This window comes from Canis lupus, chromosome 7, assembly GCF_003254725.2.
Source record: "Canis lupus dingo isolate Sandy chromosome 7, ASM325472v2, whole genome shotgun sequence".
NCBI classification, from domain to species: Eukaryota; Metazoa; Chordata; class Mammalia; order Carnivora; family Canidae; genus Canis; species Canis lupus.
Genome location: NC_064249.1, coordinates 26,165,839 through 26,187,454, shown reverse-complemented (window position 1 = coordinate 26,187,454; position 21,616 = coordinate 26,165,839). Strand labels below are relative to the sequence as shown.

The following is a 21,616-nucleotide window of genomic DNA, read 5'->3' as shown; positions in this document are numbered from 1 at the left end:
TCTCCTGCCACTCCTCCCTGATGAAATCCTAAGTGTAGCTTTACTTAGAGCTCCTCAAAGTTTCTTCTTCTCTTACATCTCTCTATATGTGTTCTCTTTCTTCTTCTTGAGATACTATTTCCCCACTCATTTGTCTGGATAATATCTATTTGTCCCTAAATTAGCCCAGATATCACCTTTTCCAGGAAGTGTCCCCTAACATGACTAGAGTAGATTAGGAACCCCTCCACAAGTCCTTATATATCCATGTTCTACTGCATCATGTTTCTTAATATACTATTGGCATTCTTTCCTTCTCTTTCTCCCCCATGGACTATATGCTCCTTAGGGGGAAGAAATGATATCTTTTTCCTCAAGGTATCTCCAGCATATAACACAGAGAAGGTATTCCAAAAAATGTCTTCTGTCTTTAGAATAGAGGAGGCTTAAACATGAAATAACCTAGGAAGATCAGTAAAAATAAAGAGCTGAAGACAGAAATAGAGGGGAAAAAATCTGTAATTTTCTTACCTCTCACCTCATTTCTATACCTTCATACTTGAGGGCCTGGGATTCTTCTTTATCATTTTCCATTCTCAGGTTTCCTTTAAGAGAAGGTCAGGAGTCACATTCTCTGGTGACCTGGGTCTTTGAGGCTGTTACCTGATCCTGCTTTATTTCCTGTGAGCAACCACAGCACCAGCTCTGATCCTCAACTGGAAATTCTGAGCAGTCACAGTTTCAGGTCTTTTTAAGCTGATTATGGTTCTTAGAGGTAAGGGATCTAAGGCTTTTCATAACCTAGACAATGCAGGCCCTGTCTTTTAAACTAGCCAGTACTGGATAAGTAATAACTAATTGCCTTTACATTTTCTAAGAATGCTGGGGAGGGGGGGCACAATTAATCCTTTAAATGTTCTTGTGGTTAGAAATGCCATCCTGTTGCACACTGATCAGGAAAGTGATAGCTCAAGGTCATTCAGCAGAACCAGGAGGTCAGACCAGCTCTAGCCAAAGGAAAACTAGGCTCATGTAACTCAAGTCAGTCTATTTTTCCCTTTGGCTTTTTTCATTCTGGACATAGCCATGGAATTAAAACGGGAGCAGAGGGCAAGCTAACGATGAGAAAATCATGTATTTGAACAAGAGTTAAAAATAAAGAAAAGATAAGTAGCATTTATGAAATCCATATGAATCTGTTCCAGCAATCTGAAAGGCCTTAGCAAAAGCAAATGCCCTGAATTACCCAAGGGAATTTCTGTGCTATGTTCTTTTCTTTGGCATGAAACCCCCCAAGGATCCAGGGTAACAGTTAGGAAAAGAGATAGAAGAGGAAAAACATTTGTAATGAGTCAGGGGTTTGATTTTTCTACCATTTAGTAAAGATTTCATTTTGAGATGAATTGCTTATAAGCTTCTAAAATACCTTTCTTAGGATGTTTGATCATGACAAGTGGGAGAGACTTTAGAATATTTCAATCTCAAGTGCAAATAGACCCAAAGCTTTTCACCTCTCTCAGCAGTAGCAGTAGAATGGTCAGGGAATGGGTCAAAAAGTTAATGAGGTCTTTCTGGTCCAGAGATCATGTATCACCTATTACTAGAGCTCTAATACCTATTATAATATCTGTCATTTAGTAGATGCTCACCAAGTTTGGCTGAAAAAATTGTAAATTCATGACATGTCCAGTGAAGGAATCATGGTCTCTTAGTTTTCATTCTCAAAGGAAAAAAAAAAAAAAAGCCCTGATTTGTAGCACTTGCCAATTGCTATGGTGTAACTACTCCAAGCATGGGCATTTTAAAGCTTTGACAACAAGCTCACCAATTTTCTAAAAATTTAATAATCAGCCCTCATTACCAGTAGGAGTTGACTCCAATACATTTGGGGCAGTACATCCTTGGCTCTCTGTACATACAGGCAGGGCAGTACTGAGTGTTTTCAATATATTTAGCTCTCTGAGGGAAAAAGGGGATCATGGATAAAGTTGGAGGTGGCTTGAAAACAGACACTATGCAATATGATGAGGCCTCTTGCAGAGAAAAGCGCATCAGTGGTGTCCTGTGGAAACTGCCAAAAACCAGAAGAGTTTTGTGTCTCTAGTCTACCATGAAAAATGGAAGAAATGCTGATAGACCCCTCCTCTACACACTGCATGCCTCTTCCTCTAAGCAAAGGGGAAAGAAATCTCTTCAATATGACTAAGGTTCATGTGAACAGGTAAGAAACCTTAATCCAGGTACGAGCATGCTCAAATCAAGGTTACCAAGTCAAGGTGTCTTCGTAATGTGGAGATTAGACCAAAGATGGTTATTTCTTATTACCTAAACACTGTATCAATACCAAGAATACTTTTCATGCATATTTGGTAATAAATATTCTTTGTTGAGACAACTAGATCACTGTTTCCATTCTCCTACAATTCACATCATTCATATAGTTTTTGCTAGAAGTTTATCCATTTCTTATGTTGCTAAATAAATAGGATTTCTTGCTTGTGAGTGCTTAGGATGAGTGTTCTGTGATATATATTTATTAAAGAAACACAAGAAACACATATTCAGCCAATGTGACTCCTTTCAGCCAGTACATCCTCTCCACCATTCATTGGATGAATCTGGACCTTGACACAGGGGTTTTGGTTATGCAGTGCAGAAATGGACCTGAGGTCAGGTTCTACCTGAAGCAGATGTACTTCCTCCCCAGCTTTGCTCTGTCTGAGAGGTGGGATCCTTGGATAGGGTGGGGAAAGGTGAGAGCAAAGCCAGCAGGGCTCACTTAAGACACACATCTCCCCTACCACACAAATAGGCATAATATAAAAGACAGGTCTCATGTCAACTATACTTCAACTAAAAAAACAAAAAAACAAACAAAAACAGATCTGAGCCTATTCTATTTTTAGATTTACTTCTACATCACTCATCTCAAACTACTGTTTGCGTGTCACTTGATCCCTGGAGATCTATTCTTGGTTTTCCTAGACTTCACTTTGCTAATTATTCTCTTCCTTTTTTCCCTAAGCTAATTTATTTTTATTATTATTATTATTATTTTTTTTGGAATTACCCTGCCATGTGGCTCCTCTCAGTTTAGCATAAGACATAACAGAAGAATCTGAGAAGTCAAGCAGTCTGGGTTTGCCCCTTGACATTTCACTTGCTGGCTGTGTGGCTTTGGGAAAGTAACTTGAACTCTCTAAGCCTCCAAACAAGGTCACCATGAGTCCCTTTCTTATAAGTGTTATAAAGAGAAAATAAGAACACACATGCCTAATTCCTAGCAAATATCTCTGTGGTAAACACTTAAATACTTTAGCTCTTCTTAACATTATTTCAATCATTGATATTATTGTTCTCATTAGTAGAAGTGGAGTTTTCATGGCACTACATTGCCTTGAGTGTGTTGGGTGATGCCCATACCCCAACCTCAGCCTGAATCTACCTTCAGAGATTCCCATGGCCCACGTCCCTGAGCTCGTGGAACTGATGCCAAACATACCTCTAAGCACAGAACCCTGTGATAATTTGCCCCTTGAGATGTCCCGCAACTTTATTTTGGATAAGAATATCCTTAATGATTCTTTTATTTTGTTTGCCATGTGCTCGGTTATTGCTGATATGAAAGTATGTCTAGAAAATATATGCCTTTTCTTCAATTTGCATTTGATAAACACTGATTTTTTAGCCTTTAAAATGAATAATGGCCATTGTAACAATGACAATAATGAAATGGTTTTATTATTTGTTTCCCTTCTAAGAAGCTGAAACAGGGATAGGCAAGATGGCTTCTTGTACTTCTTGTAAATAAAGGAGTCTACAGTTCTGCTTGAAAGCCCTCCTTTTTTTTTTTTTTTTTTTTTTTTTTTTTTTACTTTCCTCTATTCATTCTGGGGAAATAGCCAAACTCCTGAAATAGGACAGATTCCACCCTGGATATTTCAGGTCTAGATGCCCTTGAATGCTGCAGCCAGACTCATCTGTCAGGATCAAAGGTTTGAGCTTACCTTCAAGATCAAAAATGCCTTTGAATTTTCCAAGTACATGAAAAGAGATTCCATGCATGCAGTCATGTGCAGCCCTGTATGTCAGAGGATGAAATCGTACTTTCTAGGTACTCTGACAACAGACTGTAGAGGCATTTGAGAAACTGGAGAAGGCGGGAAACAGCCAGGAAGAAAGGTTAGGAGGAGTACTTGAGGTTTTCTAATGACAGGAAAGGCCACTGCCTAGGTTACCAGCAATCCCTGATGGCACCAGCACTCTTCCATTCCCATCTATCCATGGCCTGTCTTCTTCCTGCCCCACCCCTACCCCTTCCTCTGTCTTGTTCCTTCCCTAATCTCCCAAAGTTTTGTTCTCTTCAGTTCAAATGAAGGAAGGACTACATTTGGCAAAGGGTTCCCACAAATTTGGCATGGGGTCTATGGTTCAGTTCCCTCTGATACTTCTTTTGTCATGTGTTGGAATCTGCCTGTTGCTATAAGAGCTGCTCCGAGCTGGCCCAGTATTCTCACTGTCAGGTCATGAGTCCTCTACACATTCCTTGAGCAGCGAACGTGTATTTTCCAGAATCAAACTAGATTTTGTGATACAATCTTAAGGATTATGAGCTGGAAATGGAAAGGGGGAGATCCAAGAGATGGAAGATTCTCAGAGGTCATCATGCCCAATGCCAGAAACCATGGCCTAATTGACAATGTTCCCTACAGAGAGTTGCCTGGCCTTCAGTCAAACACCAGGTGATAGAGATTGCCTCTTCAGAAGAAAAAGGAATATCTGGGAAACAGAGCTAAGAAGGAGACTCACTCTTGTAATATATAGGTTTGAATTCCATCCTGTTGCATTTATTATCTATTCAAAAAAGTAAATTCAATATTCAAAAATGCCTTCAGTGTGCAAAAACTCATCACCCCACAATGCAGACCATTCCATTTGGATGGTTGGAACGAGTAGAAAGTTGTCCCTCCTGCTGAGCTGACATTGTCTCCCTGTGGCTTCTGCTCTTTTAAACCATCCCTCCCAGTAAGTCGGAGAAAACCAGTCCTCCCCTCTCTAGTATCAATTTTTTTTCCCGATATTTGAAGATAATCATTTTATTTTCCTTCAGTCATTTCTTCTTGAATGACAGAAAGGTCATTTGCTGTGTCAGGTCTCTCAGCGTAAAGAGCTACAGGAAAAGAGAACTAATTTTAGTGTTTGTCAAAAAAAGGAACTAGTCCCAAGGATGAGTTTCCCTTGTGCTATATTGCCGAATCTGGCCTTCACTGCTCAATTGAAGGTGGAGATTGGTAGAGCCAGATTTCACTCCAAAATGAAGAAGTTGTTCTGGCTTTAACTTTGTAGCATGGAGGAAGGGAAAGGGGTCTCCCCTTGACCATGGACCCCTGAGCTCCCTAGCAGCCTTGAAAAACCTTCACAAGCTTCCCCAAGAGATTGTAACATATTTTCTGCTGGGGCCTATTTCAATATTACAGAAGTTTTGCACAGGCTTTTACGTAGAGGTTTATAGAGTGAATACAATCAGGGGACTAAATTTAGAGGCCCTGCTTTTGGACTGGATTGGCCTCGGGCTTTGTGCCCAATGCCTTTCTTGATCTTTATTACATTTCAGTAAGTATTGCCTCCCCTCCTCCCTCTCTCCCCAGTCCGCAGGAAGCACCAGAATACATACCTGCCCTCAATAAGCATGTATTCATCCTCATGAAGTGAGAATACAAAACTGATTAGATGGTGGCAGAAGGTAACCAGTGACCAGGGGCAGCACGAAGGACCATGGTGTCCTTCTGTAGCAAGCGCACATATGGGAACCTTTCTCCTTCTCAAAAAGAGAAACCTGATGACCTATTAGGAGATGACCTTACAGGTATGTGTCCAGAGGTAGCTGTCCACCTACCCAAATATCTTGATTCCCCTTATGACCAATGATTCATATTTGGGACCAACTAACCAGAGTAGGATATCCCTGCCAGGGATATCTTCAGTCCAGAGTGATGCTCATCCTTATAAGATGGCAAGACCTATGATACCTTGCTTAGCCAGCTTGTGGCACTCCTCACCCCTTCATCATGGTGAAGGCTCTCCAGAAGGCTAGTCTGAGACCTGTAATCATGGGAGGAATTATGTATCTAGAGAGACATCAAACTGGATAGTGAAGCTTGCTATATGAACTCACATTCTTTTGTCTCAGCTCAGGCATGTTCTCATTCATCTGTCCACTTAGGACCAGCTCACACATTGAGCAGGCACCTCTTGTTTGCTTGACTCAACCAATTCTCCCTTGGTTTAAGCTGGTGCACATCAAATATATTTTCACCTCAGTATTTACTGCTACCAAAACGGGATTAGTCAGTGAACATTTCCTGCCTCTCATTGTTCTCTCAGAGTATAGGAATCAAGCCTTCTCCTTGCATTTAGCATTGCAAGGAGAGGATGGGCATGCAAAAAAAATTTAAATATTTTAAATGAATAGATATTTCATGGTTATTTACTCAGGCTTGGTGCTGCACTTGGCTCTGGGAAATCAAAGTGAATCAGATGCTCATGTCTTCATGTTGAGGGATGAAGGCAGACAAGTCAGGGAGACATAGAGCAACCAACAGGATAAGAGATGGAGCTGGGACAGACCAGAGGGTAGGCATCTCATCCAGCCTCGGCCAGGGTGCCACCGGGAAAGAGAATCAGGAACCAACCAGGGGAGATGACAGCCTAAGGCTTGAGCAGACGTGAGCTGACCCAGAAGCAAAGCAGTGTGTGAAAGCAGAAAGAGGAGGTTCAGTAGCCTGTGTAAATTCTGGAAGGTAAGAGAGCATGGGTTAGAACATGATAGAGCATGGGTTAGAACTAAATAGTGAGTCCTTGTACCCCAGAATATTTTCTTATAGCTGGGAAGTTCTGAAGGCTCAATCATCAGCTTTCACTTCATTTACTAATGGCGATTAATACCAATTAGTATTCATATTCAGCCTTGGTTTAATGAAAACCCTCTATTCTGATCTGTGAAAAGAAAGCTTAAAATGTGTTGAGGTCAGGAAAAGCAATAGCCCAGTCTCTATCCCCTCCCCTCCAGCTCTGGTACAAAAACAAAGGCCACTAGCAAGTGTCAATCATGCTGGAATGTGCTGGCGCAGCTCAGGAGCTTGGGGCATTCTCTCTTCTCTCTCTCTCACTCTCTCTCTCTCTCTCTCTCTCCTCTTTTGGTCTGGTGAGCTTGCAAACTGTCTGCATTCTCGAGATCCATCCCTGTCAGGTCTCATACAGGACTCCCTGCTTAACCAGGCACGCACACACCATTGCTTTCATGCAGACTTCCTTCTCCCTGCTCCACCCCCCCCATTCCCACTTCTCCACCCACACTTGCCCTGGGGCCCTTAAATCTGTGACAGCTCTCAGGAGACAGAGAATCTGCAAGAGGGGAGCATGATCTCTTGTGGGAGGACCTAAATGTGGGGTAGGTTGCAGGATGTGATTTGTAGATCTTTTCCATAGGATCCAGAAGAAAGTGGACTGGTTCATTGTCTTGGGCAAATCCTTAAGAATCGCAAAAGAAGGAAAGGACCTTCAGATCCTTGGTTCCAAAATAAAAGTAACTAACATTCTTAGATACTCAAATGAAAATTTGACATGAATTATCTCATTGAATCCAAACAATAATCTTATGAGGCATTTATTATTATTATCCCTCTCTGTGCCTTAATTTACTCATCTGTAAATGGGGGATAAAACTTACCCCATAGTCTTGTAAGTATTTAAATAAATAGTAAGTACACTAGAACTATGCCTGGCACAGTGTAAGCTCTCAGGAAATGTTAATAGTTGACCCTTGAACAACACAGATTTGAACTGCACGGGTCCATCCATACATGGATTTTTTACAGTACCATACTGTGAATGTATTTTCTCTTCCTTATGCTTTTCTTAATAACATTTTCTTTTCTCTAGTTTCCTTTGTTGTAAGGATACAGTATGTAATACATATAGCATACAAAATATGTGTTAATTGTTAATGTTATCAGTAAGGCTTCCAGTTAGCAGTAGTCTATTCATAGTTAAGTTTGGGGAGTTATACATAGATTTTCAACTGTATGGGGAGTCAATAGTCCTAATCCCTGCGTTGTTCAAGAGTCAACTGTATTTTTTATTGTGAGGAATCTGGGGTACAGAGGTTAAGTAATTTGACCAGGAATACACAACCAATAAATAGAAGCCAAGATTCAAACCCAGGCAGCCTGACCTCCTAACGGTAGCACTATCCACCCAGCATCTCTACTCTGCAGAAGAATGAAGTAGTGAAAAGGAATCGGTGATTTTGGGGTTGCTAGAGAGAAGCCAGAGAATCCCTTTGGTTTGAATAAACCAGTGAGTCCCAGAACAGCATCATTGGCATTTCCCAGGAACTTATTAGAAAGGCATATTATCAGGCCCCATTGTAGTTCTCCTGAAGCTGAAACGAAACCCAGCATAGTGTTTTCAGTAGCCCTCTAGGTGATTTCAAGGTGCACTAAAATCCCAGGAGCATGGGCCCAGGCTCTCAGCTCTCATTATTTCTTAGCTACCCTGTACTTAGGCTCCATAGAAAAATATGGCTTGCAAGATGTTCTTCAACTCCTCTCTCACCCAACTTGGGGATGGAAGTTTAGAAAAGGCCTAGGGGAAGGCCTCATGGCAGCCCATCAATCTTTTATTTGGGAGAAGATGGCAATGGGACTTTCTGGGGTCTCACCTTCTTCACTATTCCTCCAGTAGTTAAAGAAACAATCCTCTGAAGAAACAGGCATCTGAAAATGGAATTAATTTGGCCTCACAGCCACATCACGTGGAGTCCTCAGTTTTTGAAAACACTAGGTCACAGGTAGAGAAAATAGACTTGGTACCTGATTCTGGTGGTGGTTTTTGGTTTTCCCCCCAAAATAGAAAAAGTAGAGTTGAAGGAGCCAGAAAAGCTGAAAAGCAATCAAATGAATTTTGCCCTGTAAGAGTGTATCTGTGAGGTGTGGGGATGGGCAGAGGTACATCTCAGGCCACTGTAGCCTTAAAAGCTCTGTGAGGCAGGAGATTTTACAGTGTCACAGAGCAATTCTGAGGTTTCATAAAAGCAGTTACATAAGCAACACAATTTCCCCAAGGATCAGGGAAGGGGAAAGGATGGCCCATGGGTAGGGATGAGGAACGGGGGTAAATAACATACTTCAGCAATGTAATGTTCTTTAATGCCTTCTACCTGGTTCAGTGCATGACACATAGCTATCCAGTGATGGAGTTGGGGCGAGGACTCTGGCTCTGCTGGGATAGAGCGGGCCTCATGATGGAATGCTGCCTCTTTGTCAGGGGTTATGTCTATGGCATGAGAGAAAGAAAAGAGGAAGAGCAGAGAGAATATTGCCAGAAACACAAGGCTCTCGGCTGATTCTGGAGCCAGATTCACTCAGCCAAATTCTGCTTTATCAGTCTTCTGGGCTGGAGGGTGACACCCGCAGCCTGTTTATCAGAGCGGAGCAGCAATGACACAGGCAGCCCCTTGCCAGGGAGCAGCCTGATGGAGGTATCCAAGTCCAGCCCTCCAGAGCTGTGTTGCGTAGACCCATGGAGACCAGAGCTCCAGAAGGTACCAGCAGAGCTTCCCTGGCCATGGGGGGGTTTGGCTCAGGTCCTACCTGTCTCTCTGCTCAGTAGGAAATGAGCTTGGAGCAGGCATCCTGGCTTGAGAGAGGGGTATATTGCTCTCTGAGGCCTCTTTCAGCTGAGGAGGCTGAGTTGACAGGTGTAACAAGGTTTTCCCCCAGTGCCCACCCTTCCCTAGCAGGCAAGCTGAGGTTTCTCACCTTACATCTTTCCTCCTGGGCATTTCCATAGGGAGAGAAGACTACCTTCCAGATTTCTCTGGGGAAAGGAAATAAAAAGCCGACAGATGTCTCCTTGGGAGGTTGGGAGCACGTGCCAGGGTTCCCAGGAAATTGCCAACTCACCCTGCCAGCTCACCCTAGCCTTTCCTGACAAGTAGCCAATTGACTTTCAAAACAACAGTGCCACTGATTAAGAGTAGATTGCCTCTTTTTAAGGAGTACAAGGTATTTGGTAGGTGGAATCAGATCTTCTCCCCTCTGCAGATGCGGGAATATGGAGAACAAGTGAGGACTCTCATTCCCATTTCACAGAACAGGAAAATTGGGTCACCCCTTCACAGGGAGGTGACTTACTTATACAACTAGGTATGTATATGCATACAACTATACAGCAGCTCGAGGTGGGCACAGGACCTGTAGTTACTGTTGATGCTTCTGCACGTGGGAACACCTACCATGGGTCAAATCCACTGTTGGGCAGGGCTCAGACTTGCAACTCCTGGCTTCTGAACAGTGTGTGTTTTGTTTCCTTGACTGAAGCCAACTTTAAACTTAAATGTATGTAGGGGGAGAAATCATGTTTTCCCCTATTGGACAGTATAAAAAACCTGGCAAGAATACAAAGAACCCTTGTTCCCTGGACCAGGATCTGAAGAAAGACTCCATATCCAAGAAAGGATTCTGGAATACACTGTCTCTTTTATTGAGGTTGACACAGCCCCCTGGAGAGCTGCAAGAACAGATTAATAAAAGCTGAGGGCTTCACACAGCCAGTGGCTTCATCCTTCCACCTAAACCATTCCAGATCAATTAGCCTGAAATCTGTCTGTTCTTAAACCCTCTCTCCCACCTCCTCACAGAAGATGTTTTCCCCAGCCCCCAGTTCCTGGAAGTTTCTGCCTTTAATTCTTGTGAGCTTACCTTTTACCTGGATGTTGAAGAAGATCCATGTGAGAAGCAGGCTGTCAGCTTTTCTTTGCAATTAGGCTGTGAGTCCGGATTTCGAGCCCACACTTGAAAGGACCCTCAGTTAACCCCAAAACTGCATGATTTATGCCCTGGAGATAAACCAGTGAGCAAGACAATAATCCCTGTTCTTAGAGAGCCTACCTATATTCTAATAAATAAAAATAAATAAAATACAAATTTTAAATATGGCATTTTAGAAAGTGATAATTGCTTTGGAAAAAAAGCAAAACACGAGGAGGAGATAACCAAGACGGCTGATAGAGACATGAGGTCCCAAAGGGACCCAAATCCAGGGTAGGTCACTGGGTAGGTTTGTCTTCTGACTCAAACACCACTGCTCCCCTCATACCTAGCTCTTACACTTTGACCAAAAGCCCCTTCTAAAGTCTGCCTCTCTTCTTTTGATCTTTCTATTCCTCTCACTTCCTCCACCATCAAAAACTGTGCCTCTTTCTCTGTCCGGCAGATTCTCCCGATTTTTGAGGTCCAGCTCAAGCCAAGCCTTTTCATGGCTCCCTTGAGGTATACAGAGCTCTCTCTTCTCTGAGCACCATAGAAACATTTAGCCATACGAGTGCTAACTGATCTTATCTTGTCTTCTGTAGCATTCTTAACAAATTGAGCACTGTGACAGAGGAGGCTGACATCTCAGCATGTGGCTTTGAATCTAGGACACCAGTTTTCATACGGCAATCAGACCAGCAAGCTTCAGTGCAATTTGGTGAGAGCTGACTCCTGGTTCCGGGACACAGCAACTTTTTTTCTTGAGCCACCAGCCACTCTCCATCCTCATTCTCTCTGTAGAAACTTTATTAGGGTCTATCTGAAATGGATTTGCTCAGTTTTCTTTCTCATCACTTCAAAATTTAATGTGTATTTTCCCCCTCTCGCTCCTATTTGAGAAGAACTTGTGCTAATTCTTGTCCAAGACAAATTGCTGGTACACTTGCTCATCGTGGCCACTCATATGCTCTGAGATCCTGAATTTCATTATGCAGAAATTCTTGTTTATTCTCTTAAAATATTGGCTTCTTTTCTTAGCACCCAATCAAGTTGAAGTCTCCTCCATTAAAAATAGGAATAAAAATCTTGATACTTTTTCCTCAAGTAACTACCAAACCATTCCAGAGGGAAAATAAGTAAGTTAGAATAAGGACTTTTCAACCAGATTGCCTATAGTTTATTTTATTAAAAAAAAAAGTCTCGGAGTCTTTTATTACTCTTATTTATTTACTTTAATTGTTTTTAAAGAAAGCTTTTTATTTCTAAGTAATCTCTATACCCAATATGGGTCTTGAACTTATAGTGCTGAGATCAAGAGTCACAGTGCTCTATCAACTGAGCCATCCAGGTGCCTCAGAATGCCTGTAGTTTAAATATCAGTTCTGTTGTTGTTTTGGACAACTTACTTAACTACTCTTTGCCTCAGTTTCCCCCTCTGTAAAAATAGAGATAATAGTGACTATGTCATCATGTAAAGTTGAGGGTTAAAGCAGTTCATTTTTAAAAAAGATTTTATTTATTTATTTGACAGAGAAAGAGAGAGCGCACAGGTAGGCAGAACAGCAGGCAGAAGGAGAGGGAGAAGCAGGTTCCCCACTGAGCAGGGAGTCTGACCTGGGACTTGATCCCAGGACCCTGGGATCATGACCTGAGCCGAAAACATTAACCAACTGAGCCACAGAGGTGCCCTAAGTCAATTCATTTTTGTGAACTACTTAGGACGGTGCCTGACACATTACAAATGCTATAGCAGTGTCTATTCATTAAAAGAAATGATAGTAAAATTAGCTATTACTGGGGCACCTGTGGCTCAGTCAGTTAAGCATCTGCCTTCAGCTCCGGTCACAATCCCAGGATCCTGGGATGAAGCCCTGAATTGTGCTCCCTGCTCAGCGGGGAATCTGCTTCTCTCTCTCTGCCTGTTGCTCCCTCTGTTCATGTTCTCTCTCTGTCAAATAAATAAAAATAAATAAAAAATATATTTTAAATTAGCTATTATTATTTCTTTCATTTCCTTGGTCCTATTCCTTCTTAGAACTACCGTCCAATCTGTCCATTGTCTTTCATCACCAAACTTCTCAGAAGGGTGGTTAACACTGCAGACTCTCCATTAATTGCCCCTGTTACCTCCTGTCTCTTTTGTTCCTCAACCCACTACTGAAACCACCCTCTGCAAACTTGCTAGGGGCCTATTAAGCTACTAGCACAAAGTCTCTTTTCATTTCATTTGACTGCAAATATCTGACTCTGAATTTCTTCTTCCCTTTGGTTTTCCTGCCAATCCCACTTCTCCCCAGCCATCTCCTCTCCACATACTCCATGTAGACTTTAATGTAGACCTTCCCAAGGGTTCTTCTTGGCCTCTTCTCATGCTACACCCTCTCCCTGGAGGTGTAATCCTGTCTTCAATTATTGCCTGCATGCCATTGAGTTGCACACCTATTAGGCCTGACATTTTCCCCTGAGCACCAGCCCAAAAATCTGACTGGCCCAACAGGTATCCTATCAGATAACCCATTACAACATGTAAACCTTCGCTCTCTCATGTATCTTTTCAAGTCTCTGTTTTGGCACTCAGTCACAAAAGCTAGAAACTAAGTCTTTGTTATTCTCTACCCATATATGCCTTTGCATTTGACAAATCAGTTGTCACATCCCTTAGTTTATTTGCTTCTTATAATGACCGAGAGAACATTATTTGATTAAGTGATTCACTAAATCTTCATTTGGATGAATCTTATTTTCCCAGACTGACAAAATATGTCAATCCTTTTTAAAAAGGGTGATATAACTCTTTTTACAAAGGAAAAAAACGAGGCTCACAGAGATTAAGTAACTTGCCTAAGGTGTTGGAAAAGTCAAATGAGATAGCAGGTGTTGTAGAAGCATCAGGGGCCATAAAGGATCATGTAAATGCAAAGTTTTCATAATTATTAATAAATTTTTAAGTTGCTGGTGATACAACAAATTTGGCAAATGTCATAAGAGAAGTGCTGTGTTTATAGAAATACAGAAGAAATACAGAGGAGAGGGATATTAATTTAGCTAGGGATGATGAAGGTCTTGGGAGAAGAATAGAATTTTAAAAGATGAACCACCTTCTCCATCTCTCATTCTTGTCCTGCATCTTTGCATTTTTCCTGTGAACTTGAATGATCTTTTCTTAGTGCTTCCATGTAATGGTTGGAAGTTTCCTCCAATTGTGACAGACAGATGAGAAGCACTTTTTTTTGTAATGACATTGGGTACAAAGTCAAAAGGTCACCTTTTTCAGGGGCAATAAGAAGCCATTCAAGACTCTGACAAAAGCTCACACCACACTACCTGCCATATGGGCAGCAAAGAATAGGGGAGAGTGTAGGCCAATGAACTGCACAAGCCTCAATGACATTTGGGCAAAACCGAAGGAAGTGTTTCCAAATTGTGAAATCAGAACCAACAATGAATTGCCCAATGGATGCTATGATGATAATTAGCTCAGGCTCAGGTTCCTGAAGTATGCTGTTTGGGAATCACCTTGCATGCTGCAGCTTATGTGGTGTAAAATGTGTCTTATAGATATCTGGGGATATATTTTTAGGAAGCCCATGGCTATTAAACTGGCCATCTTTGAGAAAAGAAGGAATATAATAGAGCCTTTTAGTCCACTGATGTCAAATCACTTTATTTCCCATAAGCCCAAGTTGAGATTTAGTCAGATTGGGCTAAAACAGGTTCTTGCAGACTTCTTGGGGTACAATAAGCCAGGATATTGTCCAACTTCAGGAATAAGAAGGTAGCTCAGACAACTTCTCTGTTCTGCAGCAGCCATTACCTACATCTAAAAAGGTCAGCCATTCTTCTGAAGCTCAGTGTCCCCAAAGCCACCCCATTACTACAACAATGGTGCACATGATATATACAGCTTCAATTATGACTCTTTAATGGAGATAGCAAAACAGAGGACTTAACTCTCTATCAAAATAATTCTGTGAAGAATGCACAGGTTAGATTTCAGTTTGATGGTCTTCTGAATGACCAGAGGCAAAGTCTAGCAGTAGCCAACTTGGTTGAGCCTGGAGGGGATGCACTCACAGACTCAGTCTCTGCCTCCTATTTCCCCAGGTTCCACACTATCACTAACCATGCTTAACCATTATTTGACTGATTGAGTCAGTCTTAATTTGCAAGTCTCCTTTCCCCAGACTGGCAAAATGGACTTATTGCCAATTCTTTAAAGAACTGTTGTGAATATTAATGAGATTTTCCTTGTACAGGGTTTGGGTTCCTGCTCTAAGTAGAATGCTGAACAGAGTATGGTCATTATTTAACCCAGCTGACATTTCTTTTCATAGTTAACTCATGAGCAGTGATATCATGAGAACTAGGCCTGAAACTGGAACAGCTATGAGCTATCTAGCCATAAAAGTCAGTGGGTGCTCCTTTACCTAAAAATGCAATCACAGACATAGATCTTGCCCATCTGCCCTCATAGTTATGAATAAGCCATGTCACATTTAAGTTCAGAGCATTAAAAGGTCTGGTTTCCAGTGGGCAGGAGAGAGGCCATCAGATGGTGCCCAGGCAGTGACCTAGCCTGGGAAGCTCTGTCCCAAGACAGTGGAAAAGACTAGACGGAATAGAGCTGATCCCAGCTCCCCAGGAATTTCACAGTCTGTTGAAGATATAAGAAAGCTTTGTTGCACAAATCGCAGTGTTTCAATTGAAATGTGTGGAGAAGCCTCTTCAAGGTCCCTATATTTCCCATGTGGGTTGTAGTAGATATAAGGCACAGGGAGTGGAGAGCGAGAACTGAGTCATTAAAAGGGAATAATTCGGGATCCCTGGGTGGCGCAGCGGTTTGGCGCCTGCCTTTGGCCCAGGGCGCGATCCTGGAGACCCAGGATCGAATCCCACGTCGGGCTCCCGGTGCATGGAGCCTGCTTCTCCCTCTGCCTATGTCTCTGCCTCTCTCTCTCTCTCTCTCTCTGTGACTATCATAAATAATAAATAAAAATAAATAAATAAAAGGGAATAATTCATTTGGGTCTCTGGGCTTGTGGCCTTAAAGATCCAGTCTTTTTGTGTAGGACCTGCTGATGTCAGGTGTCCCACATTACCTGCTTCCTTGAGCCCTATCTCCCCCTCACCCCAACTCCAAGGAACACTAACTTGGAACCCAGCAGGGTCAGAAGAAACTCCTAAAACTTCTCCCATGGCAGGGCACCTAGAGAAAGTCAGGGCCAGGTAGAGAGGGCCTCATCTCTATAGCCAAAGGGGGCTATGAGGGAGGAACCCACAACAAGGTACAGCTAGGAAACGATAGATACTTATCTAAAACTTTTTTACCATTTGCTTCCAGTTGAAAAGAAAAACTTAGCTTATGATATCAAAACTATCATCACTCATAATTGTAGGGAGCATAACTGACCAATAACCCCAACTGCTGACCCTCTTGATTCCCCATCACATTTATAGCCACACTTCCTACAGGCTGCTGGTGGTCACTGAAAAAGCACAGGAGTACCCATTCCTGCCAGATTTGGGATACTCTCAATAGGTGACTCTGGCTTGAGGACATCCCATCAGCATGGCCAAACCTTTCTTGGAACTGTGCTGCGGTCCTGTTGTCAGATCTGTATCATGGCCTGAAAGCTCTCCTGAAAAGCTCTCCTGCACCTCCCCCTTTATCCTCCATAGGCATTGACCCCAATAAATTTCTTACACCTATAATTCATTCTTGGATCTGCTTCTAAGAGGACCTGAGCTAGCACAATCATTAATAACAGCAATACACTCTTCTCATTAACAAGAAAGATCTATTGCATTCTCTGTGGAGGTTACTATATCAAGGCTAAGAGACAGAGGAAGCATACGAAGAGATATAGGCAATAGTCCCTACTGGAATAGGTAACATGAGTCCCATAGATACAATAGTGAACAATAAAAAGAAGTATATGCTTCTAACACGATACAGAAATCATTTATTTATATGATGGTTTCCCTGTCTATATCTCAGTGGGACCAGTGTTACATAAACTGTTAGCCAAGATTCATTAGGAAGCTGTAAAATTATAGCAATGGGTCACAACCAGCATCATTTAGAACAAAATAGAAGCTGTTAGAAGGCAGCATACATAGATACTGTATTGTGAAATGTATGTGTGTGTACAGACACAAATATATGATTGTGTGATGGATTATGATGTAAAATATATCCCTTACATCAAGAAATTTTCAAAGTGACTAAAGGAAACCATGAGTTTCTGAGGACAGTGGCAGTGTCCTTTTTAAAGGCTATATCCCCAGTGCCTAGGAGCATTACCTGTTCCTATGTAGAGACCTGTACCTGCTATGTAGAGACTCAATAAATGTTTGTTGATTGTGTGTGCTTTTGACGGCTGATTTTATATATCAGCTTGGCTGGACTAAGGGATGTCATATTATTGGTAAAACATTTCTGGGTATGTCTGTGAAGCTATTTCTAAAAGTTTTTAGCATTTGAATTGGTAGATTGAGTAAAGATCTCCATCATTAGAGTGGTTGGGTATCATCCAATCCATTGAGAGCTTGAATAAACTAAAGGGTTGGAAGAGCTGTGAATTTTGTCTCTGCTTGAGCCAGGACATCCATTTTCTCCTGCCCTCAGACATTGGCACCTCTGGGTCTTGGGCCTTCATATTCAGAACTGAACTTTCACTATCAGCTCCTTTGGTTGACAGGTCTTTGGGTTTGGACTAGAACTCCACCACTGGCTTTCCAGCTTGTAGATGGTAGACTGTAGGCTTCCTACATCTTTGTAGTCACATGAACCAGTCCCTCATAATAAATCCCTTTCTATGTATCTATGTATATCCTGCTGTTGCTGTTTCTCTAGAGAAGCCTGACTAACATGGTGCTGAATAAGAAGAAGAGAGGGTCACTTAACAGAGGAGAGGAAACCTGAGTTAGACCTTGGGGGAAGAGGTTTAGAAAAATGGAGAGGAATAAAAAGAAAATGAAAAAAAAGAAAGAAAATGCAAGAGGCATGATGTGAGCAGATCAGGATGCCCATGATATGTTGAATAAGCCAGTTAGATTGGCTTAATATCCGTCAGCATGGAAAGAAATCAAGGAGGAAGATGAATTTGGCCATTAATTGATGTCAGGTGGCCAACACACTTCTAAGCATGTTTTTTTTTTTTGCAGTAATAAGGTAATAATGATTAAAAAAATCATACTTCCAGAACTTAGAAAAGTCATCTTTCAAAGGCCTCAAAGCATATTAACATGCTGCATTATTTATTTTTTGGTAATTCTTTGAGGCAGGTTCAAGGGAAGCTATCATCATCTCTATTATATACATAGGGAAACCAAAATGGAGTGAGAGTCTCTTAATTCCACCTCCCTATGGTGAACCACCTGGAGTTCTTGATCTGAAATGCAGTATTCCATGTCCTCTATCTCTTCTAGAGCCAACCCTTGTTGTTCAGGTTGTGAACAACAACCTTGAGCCAACAACCTTGTGTTCCAATTCCCATTCTATATAAATCTGTAGAAGTTTTTAACTTCCAGGAAACTAACTAGATTTCAAACTACTCTTTATCTTTTTGCCTGGTTGACTTAATTTGACTGAACCTACCCATAGGACATTTTAATAAGTTTAAGCTCATCCTTCCAAGTGGTATCTAGGTCAAAGGTATCAGCAAGAAGAGACACTGACCATACTAATGGTTTCTGCAGTAGCTGAACACTAGTGGATACTTTTTTCTTCTTTCAGCTCTCCCAGATGCAAGGACTTCCTTCTACCTCTGGAGTTGAATGAACTTATAGGCTGCTCTGGTATTAGAATGTGGGTCATACCTCTTAGAGAAACCTCTGAAGATTGTATCAGAGCCCTGCTCCTCTTTTATGACACCTACATTGACCAGCATAGGAAGAAATGGAAAACTGAAAGAAACACCCTTGTCTCTAAAACCTAAGGCCAAGGCACCTGGCTTAGTTAAGCATCTGTTTTTGGCTCAGGTTATGATGTCAGAGTCCTGGGAGCAAGTCCTACATCAGGCTCCCTGGTCAGCAAAGAGTCTGCTTCTCCATCTACACTTCCTCACACTCATGCTAGCTGATGTACTCTCTCTCTCTCACACACACACAAATAAATAAAATCTTAAAGCCTAAGGCCAAATGTGATGGTCTTTACAGCCATGGAACAATTTGGTATTTAGATGGGGGAGCAGTGGTGGTGCTGCAGTGCCAAGGCTCTGTGGCAACTTCAAGGGTTGGAGGGAAGCATAGCCCTTCCCTTCCTCACTATTCTCCCACTGCCCTATGTATATTCCAAGATCCAGACATACAGAACAACTTGCAATTTCCTAAAGTGTCTTTTTTTTTCTTCTGGGCTTTTGTACATGCTAACAGTCTGTCTTCCTAGAATGCCTTCTCCTGCTTGATGTCCTGCTACTTATCCTCTGGGCTCAGCTTGTTATCAGTCCCTCTCTTCCTATGAGTCTTCCTCCTCATCACCATCCCCAATAATGCTTTTATAGTACCTTCTCCCTATCCTCATATCCCACATGTGATATTGTAATTGTTAATTTTCTTGGTAGCCCCCACGATGTTGATGACAATGATAATATAGATATCATCTATTGAATGCTTACTATGTTTCACAGTAATACTTATGTCATTAATTATCACACCAACCTTGTGAAGTAGTGTTATTCTTATTTGTAAGTATGAAAACAAAGCTCAGAAAGGCTTTATCTATATTAATGCAGTTAATAAGAGGCAGGGTTGGGATTAGAACACAGTTCTAAAAACAAACAAGCAAACAAAAAAACCCACAGTTCTACTGACTCTAAGTCTTATTTTCCATCACTATACCACAATTTTCACCACTACATCATGCAGCTTCTCACTGGGCTGTGCACAATTTGAAAGCATGGGTCACAACTTTCACCTGTATCCTGTGTCTAGCACAGCACCTGGAATGAAGTAGTTCCTAACAACAAAGATTCAACTGAGTTATTTTATTTTATTTTACTTTATTATTTTATTTTATTTTCCAACTGAGTAATTTTTTCATTTTTTAATTTTTTTTAGTAATTTTGTTTTAAAGATTTTATTTACTTATTCATGAGAATATACAGAGGGGAGAAAGAGAGAGAGACAGAGACACAGGCAGAAGGAGAGGCAAGCTCCATGCAGGGAACCAGATGTGGGACTTGATCCCGGGTCTCCAGGATCACTCCTTGGGCTGAAGGCGGCGCTAAACTGCTGAGCCACCCAGGCTGCCCTCCAAGTGAGTAATTTTAAAGATCAAATTGGCTTTTTTTCAACAATTTATGAACCAGGAAGCATCCTTAGCAATAGGAAGAAGTTCTACAAAGCTGTAGAAAAGAAAAAACTTTTAAAGGCAGAAATGGGGTTGGAAATGGAAATTATTAGCAAACAATGCATTATTTTAGGCAAAGTTGCCTTCCTACAGGAAAAGACAGGGTCCCCTGGGTAGATTATCTCATTAGTGTTGACCAGGCCATTCCATGTTGACTGAATAAAGGTTACATTTGAGGTGAGGGGGATGAGTTGAAACAGCAATTAAGTAGGTACTGAGTCTTGGTTTGCAAACATGGGATTTAGCAGAAGTGACTCCATTTTGGGCATGTTGTCTCCTTTGTAACAGTACTCAAGAATGTGTTTGATAAATTGATGAATGAATGGCAACGAATTGTCACTGTAGGCAGCCTTAGCTAAGTCCTGGTAATCTCAATATATATTTCCTGGCCTTGGATACTCATTTTGGAAGATCAGTTAAGTTTGAAGTAAAACCATACTTCAAGAACAGCAGCAAGATAATATTTTGTAACATAGCTATCACTATATTAGACATGATTGGACTGGGTTGAGTTACTGGGATAGATAGTTACATAAAGGAGCTCATGCATGCAGTGATGAAATGGATACAGATAAATTGTATTTACCCCTAAAACTGGCACAAAGAGCTTAACAAAGTTTAACATTCTGCTGAGGCAAGACCTTGGTCTTATTTGCACAACAAGCAAGTGGTCCCCAGTACAAGCTAACCTCAGCCAGGCAGGCTGTTTGGAAAGCAGTTTGGGGATCAAAACAAGTTTGGTGCAGTTTCTCTATTTCAGTAGGAGGAAGGAACAGGGGTCATTTTCTTCAAAGAACCTGCAAAGAGGCCTAGAAAAGCTTTGTCCACATTTATATAGTTATTAAGAATCAGTGTCAGGATTAGAACACAAGTCTGATTTTTTTCACTACTTTATGCACTCACCTCTGGTTAAACCATCCCTGACCACCAGAAGATTAGTGGCAGTGTCTAGACTAGAATCTATCAGCACCACCAAGTTCTTCTTGCCTCTTACACAATAGTTCTCCTCTGCAGAGAGCAGAACTCAAGGAACTTTGAGCTTTGAGCTTCTTTGTTGAATAGTCAAATAAGAGATTGTTTCCTCCTGTTCCTTGGGGAAATTCTTCCTTTTTTTTTTTTTTAAGATTCCATTTATTTATTCATGAGAGACACACACACAGAGAGAGAGAGAGGCAGAGACACAGGCAGAGAGAGAAGCAGGCTCCATGCAGGGAGCCTGATGTAGGACTCCATCCTGGGTCTCAAGGATCACGCCCTGGGCCAAAGGTGGCACTAAACCGCTGAGCCACCAGGGCTGCCCAGAAATTCTTCCTATATGAGAAAAATATACCTTTGTTGATTCTTCACAGAATTTGAATTTCCCATCCTGGCTGGGTCCCAAGCCTCCTTTTAGCACTGACCTCCATCAAAATTAAGTACAAATAGGGATGCCTGGGTGGCTCAGCGGTTGGGTGCCTGCCTTCATCCCAGC

The 21,616-nt window shown here is 41.7% G+C and overlaps 1 protein-coding gene across 1 annotated transcript in view; it reads left to right on the top strand.

Moving 5' to 3' along the window:
• Nucleotides 1-18,882, top strand: part of C7H1orf105 (chromosome 7 C1orf105 homolog) — a 71,660-nt gene extending 52,778 nt beyond the window's left edge. Inside the window, exon 7 of the mRNA XM_049112297.1 lies at nucleotides 18,532-18,882. Coding sequence (XP_048968254.1) covers nucleotides 18,532-18,572 — 41 coding nt within the window. The 3' untranslated portion in view covers nucleotides 18,573-18,882. The remainder of the gene's footprint in view (nucleotides 1-18,531) is intronic.
• The last annotated feature ends 2,734 nt before the right edge of the window (nucleotides 18,883-21,616 follow it).